General features: G+C 35.7%; 1 protein-coding gene across 6 annotated transcripts in view; it reads right to left on the bottom strand.

The window, feature by feature from the left end:
- Positions 1 to 1,103: 1,103 nt before the first annotated feature.
- The window catches only part of LOC105498650 (protein prenyltransferase alpha subunit repeat containing 1), a 50,534-nt gene continuing 32,871 nt past the window's right edge, over positions 1,104 to 18,766 (bottom strand). For 3 of the 6 annotated variants that reach the window (XM_011770876.3, XM_011770872.3, XM_071077689.1), the window contains exons 6-7: positions 16,266 to 16,570; positions 1,104 to 11,303 (exon numbers count right to left, since the gene is read on the bottom strand). In XM_011770876.3, the coding sequence (XP_011769178.1) occupies positions 10,961 to 11,303; positions 16,266 to 16,570 (648 nt within the window). In that variant the 3' untranslated portion in view covers positions 1,104 to 10,960. The remainder of the gene's footprint in view (positions 11,304 to 16,265; positions 16,571 to 18,766) is intronic. The other 3 variants (XM_011770873.3, XM_011770875.3, XM_071077690.1) reach the window with 3 other exon arrangements.

Below are 18,766 nucleotides of genomic sequence, written 5' to 3'. Positions count from 1 at the left end.
TGATTTTCTACTATAATAAATGCTACACAAGATGATTTTTTTATTCACGTGGAATAACTGAAATTAAGACTTATATCAATGCCACCAACTAGATGTGTCCTCACTTAGTTATAAACAAGAGACAACGTGATAGTTTTTGCTCCGAGGAATGTCAGTAGATGGTATGACTACACAACTTACTTGAAAATAAAACAAATAGGGGTGACTGGTGTTACACCCATCCCATGTGGTCACTACCTTTCAGTATTTTCTCAACAATGTATCTAGTGAGGTCACTAGCAATTTTTAAAAATATGAGAATATAAAATATGACAGAGGGTCAATTCAGCCTAGTTAGCTTCCCTACACAGACCTTTTGCTGATCATGCTGCTGTAGTTATTGTGAGAGGTATATGAGAAATCTAATACGAGACATTTGTATATCATCAGACTTTTCCAGTACTAAAAGTGTAAATTCAGAAATACCATTCTGTCTGTTGCTCACATCATTAAGAAGAGGTAAAGCACTCAGAACCCCGACAGCCAGGATTACTCTAAGAATCTGTGAAATCAAAAACAAGATGTAAATTATTGCTTCCTTTTTTTAAAGCTAAGGTGGAGAGGCAAGCAACCTTTCAAATTCTACTTCTCTGACACTGTACACATATAATGATACTACTGTGTTTCTCTTAAAGAAAAGGCACACTGTAACTTAAAGCTGATGCCCAACAGGGCCATTCTGGAGTAAGTTACTAGTAGACAAAAGCTATGCTATTTAAATATCTCATAAAAAATACCTTTTCTTTTTTTAAGTAATAGAGTACCAAAAGCAAAACGTTGAGTTTCCAACATGAGGAAAATTGTGCTATCTGCTAAATGTAGACCAATGACAAAAGGGTTATCATATTTAATAAATTTAATTGGCTAGTCTATCATCTTGGATCTGTTATTGTTCATCTTTCATTTCAAAAAGCATGTTACTAACCAAATCAATTTCCCAGGGAAGCACTTTACTAATACGGATTTTTGTCACACTTTACTAATACGGATTTTATGTAATTTGCTTATTAATTCAAATTAAGCTAGTTTTCTTTCCTAGCTTATCAGTGCAAAAACACTACTGCTTTTTTTTTTTTTAATGTTTTATTTTTTTTGGAGACGGAGTCTCATTCTTTCACCCAGGCTGGAGTGCAGTGGAATGATCTTGGTTCATTGCAACCTCTGCCTCCTGGGTTCAAGCCATTCTCCCGCCTCAGCCTCCTGAGTAGCTGGGATTACAGATGTGCGCCACCATGCCCGGCTAATGTTTGTATTTTTAGTAGAGATGAGGTTTTGCCATGTTGGCCAGGCTGGTCTTGAACTCCTAAGCTCAGGTGATCCACCCGCCTGGGCCTCCCAGAGTGCTGGGATTACAGGTGTGGGCCATTGCGCCTGGCCAGTACTGCAATTTTAAACAATTGTAGTACTTTGCCATCATGCAAAATAAATTTGATATCCTGTTTCCTACCCAAAATATACATAATAGTAATGCATTATATAAAATATAATCCTAAATAGTCAAGGGATAAAGTAATATAGGTCTTTCCCATAAAACACTTCTGAAATATTTAAAATTTGAGTTAAAAAAAAGCATCCGCTTTATCAAACACCTTTTGGAGTCTATCTACGTATTATATTGTGTAAGTAACGCTGCTATATCTGGCTTATACAGAAGTGAGACTCAGGATTGAGAAAACATACGATGTAACACTAAAATAACCGAGTAATTCTGTGTGCTCTACAGTTTCATTTGAAATAGGTGGGAAAAAGCACATCTAGTCATAATAACTTTCACAAGGCAATTAGTCACTGTTAATGCAATTTAAAAACAACTGTGGCAATTTCTCTAATTTGTTTTTGACATTTCTTTTATGTTCTAGACATAGTGGCATTTTTATTCTTTCTACAAATGTAGGTCATAAAGTTATTGGTTTCATTTACACAACAGTTCACACCTCCACCTCCCTACCACCATCAAAGCAAATAAAATGGAAAGCTTGGTAGACTAGATTCAAGTTTAAAGCACCAAAAGTAAAAACAAAATCACACTTAACACTCATTTTAGGAGATGAAAGGTTTACTTAGAAACTGCAAACATTTAGCAAAGGTAAGACAAACACTATTTTCCATATTCTACAGAAATACAATAATTTATATCTGGCTTGGTACATGGTCACATAAGAACAAATCTAATGGAAAAAGAATATTTTATTCTACTTTTCTGACACTTATCATAATGTGATAAGTGCCAGTAAGTCCTGGAAGACAGCTGCAGAGGAAGATTAGAATCCCAGGGCTGTTTGTTAATATACATGATTATATTGTAAGAATAATATAAAAACAAAATAGGTAAGATATATAATTAACATGCAATTTAAGCTATATTATTTTGAAGAAACAGGACAGAATTTAGTGAACGCAACTTGAAAATTTGTTAATAATGTATTATAATCAGCATATCACAGTATTTTACATGGTATGGAATTATTCCTCCTTAAATAATGCTTGGCAAATTGGAACAGGTTGATCCTACTTCTAGAGCATATTAAAATGAAGATGAAGGAAAACAAGCGGATAATTCTATTAGATGCTTTTCTAACTATTTTGAATTTTTAAAGTACCATAAATACATGCCTACCTCACCATCTCCAAAGTTAAAATAAAGTCATACTTTGTACTCTATGAATCTGTACTGTCCGGTATAGTAGCCCTTAGCCATATGTGACTATTGAGCACTTAAAATGCGGCCAGTCAGAATTGAGATGTGCTGTGAGTACAAAATACACTCAAATCTAAGACTCAGTATGGAAGAAAAAGAAGATAAGGTGTTTCATTAATAATCTTTTATATTGATTGCATGTTGAAATGATATTTTTAATATACTGGGTTAAATAAAATGTTATTAAAATTAATTTTGCGTGTTTCTTTTTTAATATGGCTACTAGAAAATTAAAAATTATGTTGTGGTTCACATTATATTTCTATTGAACAGTGTGGATATAGATAATCTACAGTCATTATATTAGCCTTAGAATTTAGCATCATACTTTAAGCACTCTGGGGTACTAACTCGAACTCCCAGAAACCCATAAGCACACTCTGCATATAAATTATTGCAAAATTCACTCTTATCTCTCTGCAAGATATGCATTTTAAGTGAAAAAAGAATTCACAAAATATTGAATCCTTAACAAATGTCAATTAGTATATGGAGAGAGCCGAAGGACTTCAATGTAGACTGTTACACTGGGGAAAAATAGATGAAGAAACATAGCAGTGCCACAGAGGGAAGACCGTTAGTCTCTTCGGTAAAGTGAGTTAGCCAAACTTACCTTTAATGGCCGAGGCCTGACCCTGCACCACAGATTATATACATAACTTTTCCATTTAAACATAAACTATAAGAAAATCTTAAAACAATATTGATGGCAGCTAACTTAAATTTTCAAGCAATGTAAAATTAACAGGCATGGTGAATTCTAATGGCAGAATATAGTAGCTGAGAACTTCTTTTAAATGAAAGCTCCTCCATGTTAAATTATGCAGTTGACTAGTGTCCAAAAAATTTGAGTAAAAAAAAAAAATTAGACGCTATTAAAAATCATAACTGGCCTTTGATATTTTTTCTTCCTCTCCTTTTTAAATCTTTTGTAGTGTAAAAGTATTTGGCATACTTATAATACCTTGTCTTTTATTTTTTCTAACTCAAAAACAATAAGTTAATCTAAGAATGCATTCCATTATTTTCCTAAAAACAACATATGCCAAAATACAATACTCACAGTGCTCACCTCAGTCAGCAGCCAGCATCATAGTCATCAAGAACCTCGCCAGGAGGCAATGCCTAATTACATTTGTATTATACACTCTGTTCCTCACAGTTCAGGTAGGAATGTTTATTTGTGTTTTATAAAACTGTTTAATCTTTTTACATTAGGTAAACTCTGTCAAAAATGCTTTGAAAACCACAAATTAACAGATGCTGAAACTACTGTATCATTCATAAAAAGTTCTCCCTCATGCCAAAGATGTTCGGAGAAAACAAGCAGAAGTTTATTGTAACTTCACATTTTACCAGTACCACTCTTAAGACGCTAGAAACAAGTAAGATTTAAGGAAAAATAAAAAGAACCTAAACCCCAATAGTACTGGATATACCAATACAGAGACTGACTGCAGAAGACTACAGTAGTTCTCTCTAGAGTTCAGCGAACTGCTTAAGACATTTAATTACATTTATTCATATGCCTTGCATAAGAAAATACTACTTAAACTTTCACATCTCCTATCTTTCAACTATGTTGTGTATAAATAATATTTTTATTACATGTTACTAACTCCAGCCTAAATAAGCCTCATAAATCATGTCAAATGATATAATTTTAAAATTCCACACATATATTACTCTACAAATATACTCCTTGGTGAAAAGATGTCAACAGTCTCCTTTCTGAAAGCTGTTAGTTTGCTGTTAGATCAATCACTGACTAAGCATTTATTGAGCATCTACTATAACTGTACCCAGTCTTCAACTAATAAGAAAAAAATACCTGCTCCAAATGCAAGATGAAATAGTATTTGTAAGGGAGGATAATTTACAAACTTTTCTAATAGAATGCTCTTTGAATCAACATCTGAACATATGAAATTATGTGACAAATAAACCTAAATTTATTACATATCACTTTATAAAGATAAATAAGCAATCGAAAGTGTGCTGCATAGTACCTTGAGGAAAGTGACTGCCATACATAAAATTAAGGCTGATTCCTTAAAGGTATGGAAGAAAAGCCAGAATGTTATTGTTTGTAAATGACTAAAGACTTAATATGAAAAGTTTACATAACTATCTCGTTAATTTGGGCAAATGAGCACTTATGTTAGGTTTCTAACTTTGCTGGAAGATGTTGCTCTAATAAAGAAAACTGCTTTAAATAGGAGCCCTTTAAATAGGAGCATACACAAAAATAAAAATCCTTTGTAAATTTCACTTGCAATGTTGTGCAACTGTATATCTTTGCCTTGTGCATTTGAAACTGATTATGTATTTTGTGCAAAATGGTATATTTTTCCCAAAGCTAAGAATATGGACAATGATGATAAGACAGCTAAGCTAGTTTTATCTTTCTAGCTTTTATAAACTCTGACTTGTTGAATTCCTACAATGTGCAAGGCAGTATGCAATGTGTTGAACATATATGAAGTCTACACATAAAACAGAGGGAAACTGAAGTCTTTGGAAGCAAAATAGTTGTCAATTTGAAAACCAACGGTAATCATTTTCCTCAACAGTATTTCTAAAAGTTGAGAATGATGTCAACGAAAACAAAATACAATTATTCCCACCTCTACCAAAGATGGAACTGTAATACAGAAATCATTTCCACAGAAGACACAAGAATGTTCATACTAGAGCCATAGGGACCAAAGCAGCAAGATGAACAACGAGGCAGTCACAGAATATCTACTAGCTACTGTACTGGTAATAGTTTATAAAAAATACGATCTATACTAAAATTTAAGAGCTAATAATATATTTAGCATATTTTTGCCTTTGCTTTTTGCCACTGAATATAAAATTTGTCCTAAATTTACTAAATCTTCTACACCCTGAGGAATAACAACAGACTAATAAAAGTAATGTCAGGGTTAGCCTTCTGGACCATTCTATTGTCCAGAAAGCACAAATTATATATAGCTAATATTCTTGGAAGCACAAAGTTTCATCAGCAGACTAAACTACTGCCCTGTATTGTTCTTAGCAAAGAGTTTGGTTTTACAGTGTTAACATGGCCTGGTGAGAGTAGAGAAGTCAAAGTTGGGAGCCTGAGGTTTCCTCTCCCACCTAAGATCCACAACTGATACACTGGTTTTCTGTCTTCACCATGAACATGGCATATTGCTGCCCTTTAGGAATATATTATTCAACAGTTCTCTGTAAAAGCACTTTGGAATCTTTAGCTATATATTTCTATGAAATTATAGTTGCTATCTTGAAATATGGAATTCCTATCCCTCCCTTCTCCAGATACAAACAGATAAAATAATACATTTAAAATTTCATCTATGCATTTACTTCTTTTCCTCCAGTATCTGAAAGAAAGCAAGTACTGTTTTCACCCTTTCAACTATATTACATTATGCCTGAATTTGAGAGGGAAGGAAGGTCCTAAAGTAAGGCAAAGGATTCATTTAGGACAACATTCTGGCCTTTATTTTAGGGCAGAGTGCCACTGTTTCCCGTTGGACACAGGTTTCAGACTAATCTATTTGTGCACACACCATCCTCTAAATGGGATGCCTCCAACCCCCAAAACATTAGTTGCCAGAAAGAAAGAACTAAATATTGGTAGGGTCCTTAAAATGATAACTAATGGAATAATCAAAGCATCCTGCCTGCTTATATCAGTCTCTCACTGAAGGATAAAATACCCTATGGGGCCATGCCTAGCGATGGGAATAAATAAAACAATGGGCCACAATCAACTGTTTGATAAAACTTCCATCCTGTTTTCTTAAACATTAAATATAATCTTGCTCCCAAAAAAGTAAGAAAGGCACTCAAATTAACACAGTCCTATAGTTATTTTTTAAAAGACACTACGTGACAATAAGGAATTCTTGGGGTTGATTTTTCTTCTTCATTAACTTCCCAGTGCCTCTACACATCTCTCCATTAACTGGGAGCTTATTACAGAGCATACCTAGGTGTGGGGAGGCAGCAACACATAAAGTGCTAGGGTTTGCACAGTTCTATTTGAGAAATTTATTCAAGACAAAAGGTTCAGTTGTTATCAGGTTCAAATTTTCTAGCACACTTTAAATATCTTTAAGTTTTAAAATATAATTTTCCAATAGCAAGATAATAGTTAGCTTAAAACAGCTTTTTAGAAAAAAAAATCATGTTACTTCCCTTTACAACTAAATCTTTAGCATCTTCTATAACTCAGGGGAACTAGGGTAGGGATTATTAGATTGTTATATAGTAGGTGGTATCTGCCATCTTGTGCTATATAACAGAAAATTATTAAACTGATAATTTGTTTGCTTCAATATTAAAAATTCTTTTTACACGCACATACATGTGTGTGTGGCCTAACAAGAATAAATTGGCATGACCTGAACATACCTAAGTGGCATATGATCTACTATGTATTTGCTTTCCTGTAAACTACTGCATAAAAATCCAAAAACTTTTGTTTCCATATCTTGTATCACATAAGCCCTTATTTGAAAACTTAAGTACTTTTAGAGATAACCTGTATGTATTTAACCCTACTAATAATTAAGCCTTTAAGTGAGAACTGTACCATAGGAATAAGAAATATGACTGAAAGTCTGGGCCCAGAGTTTCTTAAGACGTAATAAAATGCTAAAACCTAGAGAAGACAAAGGGGACATTAATATGTATCAAATCCCTAAGCTTACAAAGTACTCACACAGATTTAAGAAATACCTGAAAGAGTCACAGTTCAAGTTGTGGGGAAACAAGGAGAAGCATAAAATGATGATACGTGCACAGGTACAGATCAGTAAGTCACTGAAATCAAAGAATTTCTTCAGATGACCAAAAGCAGTTCTGCCTCTGTGTGCAGGATCTGTCCTCTAATACCGCAAATGAACAGAAAGTGGTGTTCTTAATGCAAGGGGGTTCTTCAGCTCTACAATTTTTAGTATATGTTATAGTACAGTTAATTGACAATTACAGAGCTGCATTTCTTGGCTGGGATTTAACAAGTTTAAACAAGGTAATGAAATGAAGAAAAAAAAGTCTAAATCAACTTATTCTATAGGCGATAGCACTTCCCACGTATTACGAAACTAGAAAGCATCATTCATTCACAATCCATTGCACTAATCCATCAATTTCTCAATCATCACTCATTCTTATCACTCCCAAACAATCTTTCTCTTCTTCTGTTAGTCATTCATTAATTTAATAAATATTTAATGACTCCTCACAATGTGCAGGGCACAAGTAGAATCTGAAAAACACCGTATTGCCAAAACAGGTACACTAAAGTACACTAAGGTACACTAAAAGTGGGGTGAAGGTGGTGGTGGAGACAGTTACAGAGCTTAATGCTTTTTGCTTGTCAGTAGTATTCTTAATCCACAGTATGGTACGATGACCCACTGTTCTTTCAGTGAAAGTTTAATAAAATACATGTCAATAAGCCATCTTTTCCTTTTAACAATTAGTTATAGAAAAATAAGTGAAGACTAACAAGTCCCAGAAAATAGACACATCCTTTCTACTACATGAGCTCAAAGACATTATCATGCTACAGCTAGCGGGTTTAAATATTAACCACTTAGGAAAAAAAAACAACCATATAGGGCAATATTAGGATTTTCTGTGAATGAACAATTAAAAAATGCAAACTCTAGAAATAAAGCAGCACACAAAAGTTACATACTAACAGTATCCTTTGGGTATTTGTATTTTTGCTCTCTACTTAAAACTTTTAGGAAGAAACCAAGACATATTAAAGGACTGCACGGCTTCAAAAGAGTGGGTTAAGAGCCTTAGAAGATATGAAAATAGTTAACACCAAAGATGGGCAAGATCATCAGTGGAAGGTACACAAAGGCATGGAGCACTATAAAAATTTAGCTAGTGTTTCATAGGGTATTGTCACTCATTTCCTGATATTTTTTCACATCAAAGCATAATAAGCCCTATTACTCAAAATGTGAAAAATGATTTTTAGAAAAAAGGTAATACTGAGTTCGGCCAGAATCTGGCGACATATTTTAGTGGAATGGGTTGAACCACCCATGTCTTTTCTGTGTAGTTTGCCCCCAAACCCTCACAGGAGCTAAAAATCATAAACTTATGATTTTATCCATAGAGGTCTAGGTGGACCTTGAGGTATTTGATTCAAAATATGTTTTGTACACAAAGGACCATGGAATTATGTTCTTAATGGCATTTTTTCATCTAAATAATATAAAAGCTACAAAAAGGTAATTTTTGACTCGAGAGAAGAACAAATTCTGTCTACTGGGGCCAGGCTAGACAACGTTTCTGGCATTCTTAAGTCTCACTCACTTAAACAGTCTGCCACTCAACAAAACCAGGATGCCCAAGAAAAGGACATATTTCTGCTTTTTTAAGGCGACGTACCTAACTCAAGTCCAGGCTTTCTATAACAGTGAGACAGAGAGGTTTACTTTCCCTACATCTTTATCCCCACTTTGCAAATCACCTAGCCAGTAAAAAGCACAACAGGCAAAGCATGGTTGTCACACTTATTTCTGCCACTATTACTCACATTCTGCACAGAGACAGGACAACGGACAGCTTCCATCATTAGGGAAACTTTTGGAAGGGCCACTCTTGTTGATGTTTCTGGTATATGAATGTATTTTAGATGAGGTATGAAATTCATTGCAAATAGGGGGTAGAAATCTTGAAGACACACCCCTGAAGTAAGAAAGGAAAGATATACAAAAATGACACATGAAAGTGACAAAAAATATGTAATGGATTGGCAAAACAGAAAGTATATGAAAAGAAGAAACACAGACCATTTACAAAAGGGCAAATATAAGAAAGCAGACATTACACGGCCCATTCCCCACCCTCACCCCACCTACCTGAAAAACGCAGCCCTTGTTATTGAAAACATAAGATACAGCTATAATGTGGATACTTTGGTACCTCATCCCTGATTAAGTTCAGTATAAAAGTGTTTCGTTTTGCACATACTATTCCTTCCCCTGGCATTTGCCAGTAAACTTTAATAGTCACTTCATGATAATTTTGTAGTCTCCATAGTGTATCCTCAATAATTTAGATTTTTAAAAAGGAAGATTTTTATGGATATATTTCTTTATATATTTCTCCCATTTGTTATAAGTAAATTTGAAATTAAAAAGTAGTAATAGCTAAAAACAGCATTCCAGGTTTTCAGAAAGAAAAAAAAAATCAACTGTATAAGGACTGACGTGTTTTGGCATATACCAAATTTGAGGTAAAAATAATCTATCAAAACTAGCAATAAAAATAATTTTCCTTTACTGCAATTACATAAACTCTTAAATTAGTTTTTTTTTTTTTTTTAAATAACCATTTAAAAAATGGATTACGTTGGAAGCATTTTTTTCATATAAATTCCAATACTTCTGACTTTGGTAATTGGGTAGAACAGGCTAGAGAAAGAGAACTAGTTTATATTTTTACACATTCACCCACCTAGCCATTTGATTCTTAAAACAATTACATCAAGTTATTCAGCATTCATACCAACATTTCAGCATTCATACCAACATTCTTAAGTTGAACTGCAACATAAATGTTTATTTTCAACTTGTTTTAGAGACAGGGTCTCAACTCTGTTGCCCAGGCTGAGTACAGTGGTGCAATCATGGCTCACTATAGCCACAAACACCTGGGGCTCAAGCAATCCTTCTGCCTCAGCTTCCTGCGTAGTTAGGAACACAGGTGCATAGCACTATGCCTAGCTATTTTTTTTTTTTTTTTAACTTTTTGTAGAGATGGGGTCTTGCTATGTTGCCCAGGTTGGTCTCAAAGTCCTGGGCTCAGGAGATCCTCCTGCCTAGGCCTTAAATTTTTAATTTTTAAAATAATTTGCCTATGCAGCAATTGGACTGAGGTGGGTAGAGGTGTGTATGTGAACCAATCAGGAAAACCAAATGAGAAGCCCCACTTACAGAAATACAAAGGGTGAGAAGTTCAACAGAAAATTTAAGACACGTTGTTTAGCACGAAGGAACTATACAACTATTTTATCCCCACAGGAATGCCAGTTATTAACAAAATAAATAAAATGAAAGATTTACTATGGACTTTCAACCTAAAGATGAAGAACATATGGTTAGCCAATAATAGTAAATAGTTCATGCAACTATGTAAATAATAAAAGAAAGCAATATTGCACTAAAAGGGGAACCTTGTAGGACTAATTCACCTCTTTCATTGACTCAAAGTAACCAGCCATTTCCTGTATGCACTGGCAAACCTGGCTTGCTCCACGTTCCGACAGGTGGACAATATTTGATCAATGAACCTGTGCTCCATTTCTAGGCCTAGAGAGTCTGGAGCTGGTGTCCGCTTCAGGCGTTTGGTTTCCTGGGAATAGCCTTGCTTGCTAGAGTCATTCAGTCCATCCACTTCCATTGCCTGAGACAGTTGGGAGCCTGCTGGGATAAGGTGCAAGTCACTCAAAGTCCCCCCAGGGCTGTCTGCAGGTGACAACTGGGTCATGCTGTGAGGAAACCTACCATTTAAGTGATGCTGAAGGTAGAAAATATGCCGCCTGCGATAGAGAGGGGAAGGAAGAGAATAAAGAAAATCACATTTTTTTCACATTCCGGAAAAAAAAGTTTGCAATTTCAAAACATACAGTATTCAGTTCACTGTCCACTTCATAACCAAGTTATACAGGGGAAGGAGGAAAAACAGTAGCAATGATGTTCCAGGATATTTGGACAAAGAAAGTCTTATAACCCCAGCTTACAGGTTTGTTTGTGAGAAAGAATACGGTCCTAAGGTTTTTCATAAGCATTTACTGAGATGACAATGACTTGGAGATGGTGCTCTATGGTAACTATAACATAAAACTAGAAATATGTGATAGTCTTATTTCTGCTACAAATTATAAATATAAAACAAAACCAAAAACGAACCTCATTGATATCCTGGAAGAAAAGTGATTCAGAAATAAGGGGATTGAACAGTTCCTTTAGAGGCTGAATCTGTGGCCTCTATCAAATACTTTAATAAAAATAACGTATCTGTTGTAGGGGGTCTTATTCCCTAAAAGTCAACTGAACTTTACCCTAAATCCATCACCAACTACAGTTTTAAACATCCACATGCACTGGGGATGTGCTGAGCTCTGAGCAAAACATGTTAAAAGATACAGTTCCTGTTCTCCCTTTGAGAAGAGCAATTCTCCTGCCCTTAGAACCACCTAGAATTGTTTGTTAAAAATGAAGATTCCCGTGCCTAATCTCCAAAAATTTCAATTCAGTGGGGGCACATCTATGTACAATGAACTGTATAAGCTCTAGGTTGTTATATCTCATCATTCACATTGGCAACTCTAAGCCCTTAAAAGAGAATTCTATTCATTTTCCTTGCATATTCTGAAGCAGACAGGGAGCATACAATGTACCAGTTTTACAAGGGGTAAAACTTAAAGGCCAGATAAGCTGCCTAATGACAATGAGTCAGCAGTAGAAAACTGGCCTATGGCACAACTAGTTTATATTATGCTTTGCTCTAATGTGCTTTGCAGATATTGTTTTGTTTTTTTTTGGTTTTTTTTTTTTTTTGAGACAGTCTCGCTCTGTCACCCAGGTTGGAGGGCAGTGTGGCACAATCTTGACTCACTGCAAGCTCCACCTCCCGGGTTCACACCATTCTCCTGCCTCAGCCTCCCGAGTAGCTGGGACTACAGGCGCACACCACCATGCCCAGCTAATTTTTTGTATTTTTACTACAGACGGGGTTTCACTGTGTTAACCAGGATGGTCTAGATCTCCTGACCTTGTGCTCCACCCTCCTGGGCCTCCCAAAGTGCTGAGATTACAGGCCAGATATTGTATTTTTTACAAACCGAAGGTTTGGCAATCTTATGTCGAGCAAGTCTATCAGCACAATTTTTCCAACTAAATGTGGTCACTTTTTGTCTGTGTCACATTTTGGTAACATTCCTAATATTTCAAACTTTTTCAAGATTATTATATCTGTTATGTGATCTGTGATCAGCGATCTTTGATGTTACTACTATAACTATTTTGGGGTGTCACAAACACACCCATATAAGATGGTAAACTGAACCAATAAATGTGTGTGTTCTGACTGCTCCACCAACCAGCTCTTCCCCCATCTCTCTCCCTCACCCTAGGCCTCCCTGTTCCCTGAGATACAACAATATTGAAATTAGGCCAATCAATAACCCTACAATGAACTCTAAGTGTTCAAGTGAAAGGAAGAGTCACAGATCTCTCACTTTAAATCAAAAGCTAGAAATGATTAAGCTAAATGAGGAAGGCATGTCCAAAGCTGAGACAGGCTGAAAGGTAGGCCTCTCATGCCAAGTTGTCAATGCAAAGGAAAGTTTTTGAAGGAAATTAAAAGTGGTACCCCAGTGAACACACAAATGATAAGCAAAACACAGTCTTACTGCTGATATGGAGAACGTTTTAGTGTTCTGGATAGAAGAGCAGATCAGCCACAACATTTCCTTAAGGCAAAACCTAATCCAGACTAAGGCTCTAATGCTCTTTAATTCTAAGACTGAGAGAGGTGAGGAAGTTGGAGAAAAAGAGTTTGGAGTTAGCAGAGATTGGATCATGAGGTTTAACGAAAGAAGCCATCTCTATAACATAAAAGTACAAAGTGAAGTAGCAAATGCTGATGTAGAAGCTGCAGCAAGGTATCCAGAAGACCTAGCTAAGATCCCTGATGAGGGCAGCTATACTGACAAGAGATTTTCAATGTAGATGAAATACCCTTCTATTGAAAGATGCCGTCTAGGACTTTCATAGCTAGAGAGAAATCCATGCCAAGTTTCAAAGGACAGTCTGACTCTTGGTAAGGGCTAATGTAGCTGGTGACTTTAAGTTGAAGCCAGGGCTCATTTACCATTCCAATAATCTTAGGGCCCTTAAGAATTATGCTAAGCCTACTCTGCCTGTGTTCTATCAACAGAATAACGAAGCCTGGATGAAAAGACATATGTTGACAGCACGTCCATTTAAAGAATGGTTAACTGAATATTATGAGCCCACTGTTGAGAACTGCTGCTCAGAAAAAAAGGATTCCTTCCAAAATATTACTGCACACTAACTATGCACCTAGTCATGTGAGAGCTCTGATTGAGATGTACAAAAAGATTCATGTTGCTTTCATGACTGCTAACACAGCATTCATTCTATAGCCCATGGATCAAGGAAAAACTTCAACTTTCAAGTCTTGTTAAGAAATACATTTCATAAGGCTATAGCTGCCACAGATAGTGATTCCTCTGATGGATCTGGGCAAAGTAAATTGAAAACCTTCTGAAAATGGTTCACCATTTTAGATACCAATTAAGAACGTTTGTGATTCATGGGAGAAAGTCAAAATATCAACATGAACAAAACTCTGAGAGAAGGTGATTCCAACCCTCATGGATGACTTTGAGGAGTTCAAGACTTCAGTGTAGTAAGTCACTGCAAATGTGGTAGAAATTACAAGAGAACTAGAATTGGAAGTGGGGCCTGAAGATGTGACTGAATTGCTTACAATCTCATGATAAAACTTGGATGGATGAGGAGTTGCTTTCTACGGATGAACCAAAATAAAAAGTGTTTTGTTGAAATAGAATCTACTCCTGGTGAAGATGCTGTGAAATGAACATTGTTGAAATGACAACAAAGGATTTAGAATATGACACAAACTTATTTGATAAAGCAGCAGCAAGGTTTAAGAGGACTCCAATTTTGAAAGAAGTTCTACTGTGGGCAAAATGCTGTCAAACAGCATCACATACTACAGAGAAATCTTTCATGAAAGAAGAGTCAAACTTCATTGCGATCTTATTTTAGGAAATTGCCACAGCCACCCCAACCTTCAGCAACCACCACTCTGATCAATCAGCAGCCACCAACACTGAGGCAATACCTTTCACCAGGAAAATACTGCAACTTGCCGAAGGGTTGGATGATCGTGAGCATTGTTTAGCAATCTAGTATTTTAATTAAGATACATAGTTTTTTTTTTTAGACATACTGCTGTTGCACACTTCTTAGACTCCAGTGTAATGTAAAAGTAACTTTTATATGCACTGGGAAACAAAAAAATTGTGTGGCTTACTTTATTGCTTTACTCACTTTATTGCAGTGGTCTGGAACTGAACCTGTGATATCTCTGAGGTGTGCCAGTAGCTTACAAGATCTATCTTCTCTCTTGAAAACATGAAATAAGTGACTTGGTTTTAAGAGAAAAAGAGCATTCTCTACTAATGAAGGTGCCAAAGAGGGGAGATAATCTTTTGTTATGAATATATTTAGTAAGGAAAAGCAGCTGACCAGGTCTCCTCAAATAACCTACAAGATAGACTAGACTGAAGAAAGAAAGAAAATCTCAATAACTTTAGAAATAGGCAATTTTAAAGAATGCCTACCTCCTTCCTGCCTAGTGCAGGCAAGTCTTTCATTTACAAATACAATGCTATGGCCTAAAGTAGAATCTGTATTTATGAAGATGAAGACGCCTCCAAATAAAGGAAGATCCAAAAGAAATGAAGCTGGGAAGGGATCACATACGTGACTTCATTCCAACATACTGTCAAATGTACTCACAACTGAAGTGGATAGATTGCTAACCCTTTTTCACTTTTTGCTACCAGACTTTCCCCTCTCTCAAAGATAAATTCTCTTACACTTTAAACAAAAAGTGTCAAGAGATTATACTTCAGGTAAGTTAATTTGCAGACCATCAGGGTTGGAAAAATGATAAAGCATACCTTATTCTCGGGGTCTAATCAAATCTCAATCCTGACTGTGCATCAATATTATGTGTTGAGTTTTTTCTCAAAAAAAAAAAAAAAAAAAAAAAAAGGCCAGACATGGTGGCTCACGCCTGTAATCCCAGCACTTTGGGAGGCTGAGGCAGGTGGATCATCTGAGGTCAGAAGTTCAAGACCAGCCTGGCCAACATGGTGAAACTCCATCTCTACTAAACATACAAAACTAGCCAGGTGTGGTGGTGAGCGCCTATAATCCCGGCTACTCGGGAGGCTGAGGCAGGAGAATCTCTTGAACCTGGGAGGCAGAGATTGCAGTGAGCCGAGATTGTGCTATTGCACTCCAGCCTGGGCAAGAAGAGCGAAACTCTGTCTCAAAAAAAAAAAAAAAAAAAAAAGAGAGAGAGAGAGAGATGGCAGCAATTCATCCTAGATATGCTAAGTATTAGTATCTCCAAGGAAGGAGTCCAAAAACTTTTGATTCTGTTTTATTTTGGAACTAACACAGGTTATTCTACTGCACAGTCAAGGCTGAATATCACCATCCTAAGCTGCAGGCAGAGATCTACATGAGCAATCTCTTATTAATGATGATGATGATGATGATGATCCAAAACCTCTTGTATTCACTCAGGCAAAGCTCAACAATCAGATGACCGTGTTTACCCAAGCAGGCAGGAATCAGGTGTAACTAACACCTTCTGCAGCTCTCATGAGGACACGCACAGTTTTGTGTAGAAAATAGATTTTCCCTTTTCTTACCTATGACACCAAAGGGTTTCATGTCCTGGGTAGGAATCAATAAGATCAGTGCTGAATTCAACTTCTTCTTCTAGAAGATGGTGAAGATTAATCCTTGGTTCCTCTGTTGAAACTGCTGCTTCTTCATCTTTTGGAAGAACTAGCGCTGGCTCACTTCTCAAAGGATTTTGCTCCATCACAGAACTGTCTATCACAGTTTGGCTAATCAAAGACTTTAGCAAAAACTGGCGGTAGTGAAATCCACTGTGGTCTGAAACGTGCATAGATGCCCAATGTTTAGTAGAAGACAGTTCATCAAGAAGAATCTTGTAAGAAGAAAAAAGGGAAGTAAGAAGAAGAGTTCCAAAAGGTTCTTCTTTCTCCATTATTGCCTCTGATTTCTCTTTGATTTGTTCCTTTTTTGACAAGACCATTCTTACCAATATTTTGTACACAATGTCCAGCACAGTGCTCTCACTTAGTGGAAGCTTAATACATGCAAATTTTCTCTTCCCCATATAAAAGTGATAGATTTTTTTTTTTTTAAGATTAAAGAATTTAAGAACTCATTTGTCATCCTTCCCTTAGACCTTGACTACTCACATTCTGATTGATACACACAGAGAAGGAAAGACAAATTCTAAAATAATGATGAGCATTAGGGTATTCATTTACAAGTAATGCTGATGTAAAAGGAAAAATATAAACTCAGATTACTTTCATATAAACTTTATTTTACATTTAATAAATGTGTATAATATCTAACTTATTCTGTCTTCAACAATAGGCTCAGTTAAATTATTTGTTCTTCAGTATAAGTGCCATGAGGGCAGAGACCATGTTTGTCTTGTTCACTACTTAATTATAAGGGATTAGTAGAAAAATATGATGCACTAATAATAAGAATGTTTCAAGAGCTCGTGACTTTAACTATTTGTCTCAAACTTATTTAACAATAATAAATGGGTTTTAAAAGAAATGAAATAAAATTCAGCAGTAAATTGTTTAAATCTTTGTGATTCCAGTATCTTGCAAACTGAAGAATTTCAAATGAAATGCTTTTTTAAAAAGCAGCACTTATGCAAAAATAATTTATTTGAGAGTGTCTTGGACAGGTAGCAAACATAAATCAGTGAAAGGTATATCAAGTGCCTACCACGTTCCATCAGAGGATTTTCAGACCAGCTAAGGAAAAAAGATACACATTTGTGAACAGTTAACAATATAGACAGCATAATGCTGAATGCCACCTTTACCTGTCTGTCAAAGGTCCCAGACAAATGCCTTCTCCTGTACCATGATCTTTTTTCCATTTCTTACACCATTTTTCTTCCCCGGGAATCTTTCCTTTTCCTGAACCCCCACAGTACTTATGTATTGCATCATATTTATTAAAGAATTTCAGTGCATCTCTTCATTCCCATTAAACTCAGTGAGTGAGGGCTTTAAGATATTTATTCATTCCTATTTGATACTTCAATCCTCCTATACCTACTGACATCAGAGTGGATACATAAATATTTTATGAAATGAATGAATGAACAATTTAATAAATAAGGCAAATAGTATAAAGGAGTAAGATTACTTCCAGCCAAGACAGTCAAGTTGTATCAGTGATATGTTTTAAACATCTCCTTTAAGTTCCAATGAGTTTATTCACAGCCACCTAAATTTATTACAGAGGTTAGAGCTGGCAAGTCTCTGAGAAATGGAAAACAGTATCTTTATTTGATTTTAAAAGGCGAGCAAAAAATAGCACCAGATAAACTCCTACCTGAAATAAAAACTAATCTTACGTTTATTACATTTTTGAAAAGTAAACCTGTAGAACATTCTGGCTATAATACAGCAGCTTTTTTATTTTGGCATGGCTTCTTAGTATGGATTGAAAAGAGTACTCTACTTGTTTAAAGTGAACTTATATAATATGAAAAACATTTAGATTATTTCTAACTGGATATTTCTATGTATAAAATTGCAGTTTATTATTTAATTTTGAGGCAAAAATGGCACATAAATAAAAGATGTTCTGGCTGGGTGCGGTGGCTCATGCCTGTAATCCCAGCACTCTGGGAGGCTGGCGGATCACCTGAGGTCAGAAGTTGGAGACCAGCCTGGCCAACATGGTGAAACCCTGTCTCTACTAAAAATACAAAACTTATCAGGGCGCAGTGGTGCATGCCTGTAGTCCCTGTTACTTGGGAGGCTGAGGCAGGAGAATAACTCGAACCTGGGAGGCAGAGGTTGCAGTGAGCCAAGATTGCTCGACTGTACTCCAGCCTGGGTGACAAAACGAGACTCCATCTCAAAAAGGAAAAAAAATATACATATATTTTCAACAAAATCACTTTCTTAAAAAAATTATTAGGCTTTTAAAGAGAAAATCCACTATATTCTTTTCCCTAAGACATAAAGATGCATATTAAATGAAAGAAGAAACTTTAACTGGAATTTCAGGGCATTTTCTTGTTAGAATAAAAAGATATAAAGATATAGGGAATGATTTTTTTTTAAAAAGACAG

This window comes from Macaca nemestrina, chromosome 14, assembly GCF_043159975.1.
Source record: "Macaca nemestrina isolate mMacNem1 chromosome 14, mMacNem.hap1, whole genome shotgun sequence".
In the NCBI taxonomy this organism is placed as follows: Eukaryota; Metazoa; Chordata; class Mammalia; order Primates; family Cercopithecidae; genus Macaca; species Macaca nemestrina.
Note: the sequence above shows the minus strand (reverse complement) of the source record. Positions and strands in the feature narration are given on the sequence as shown.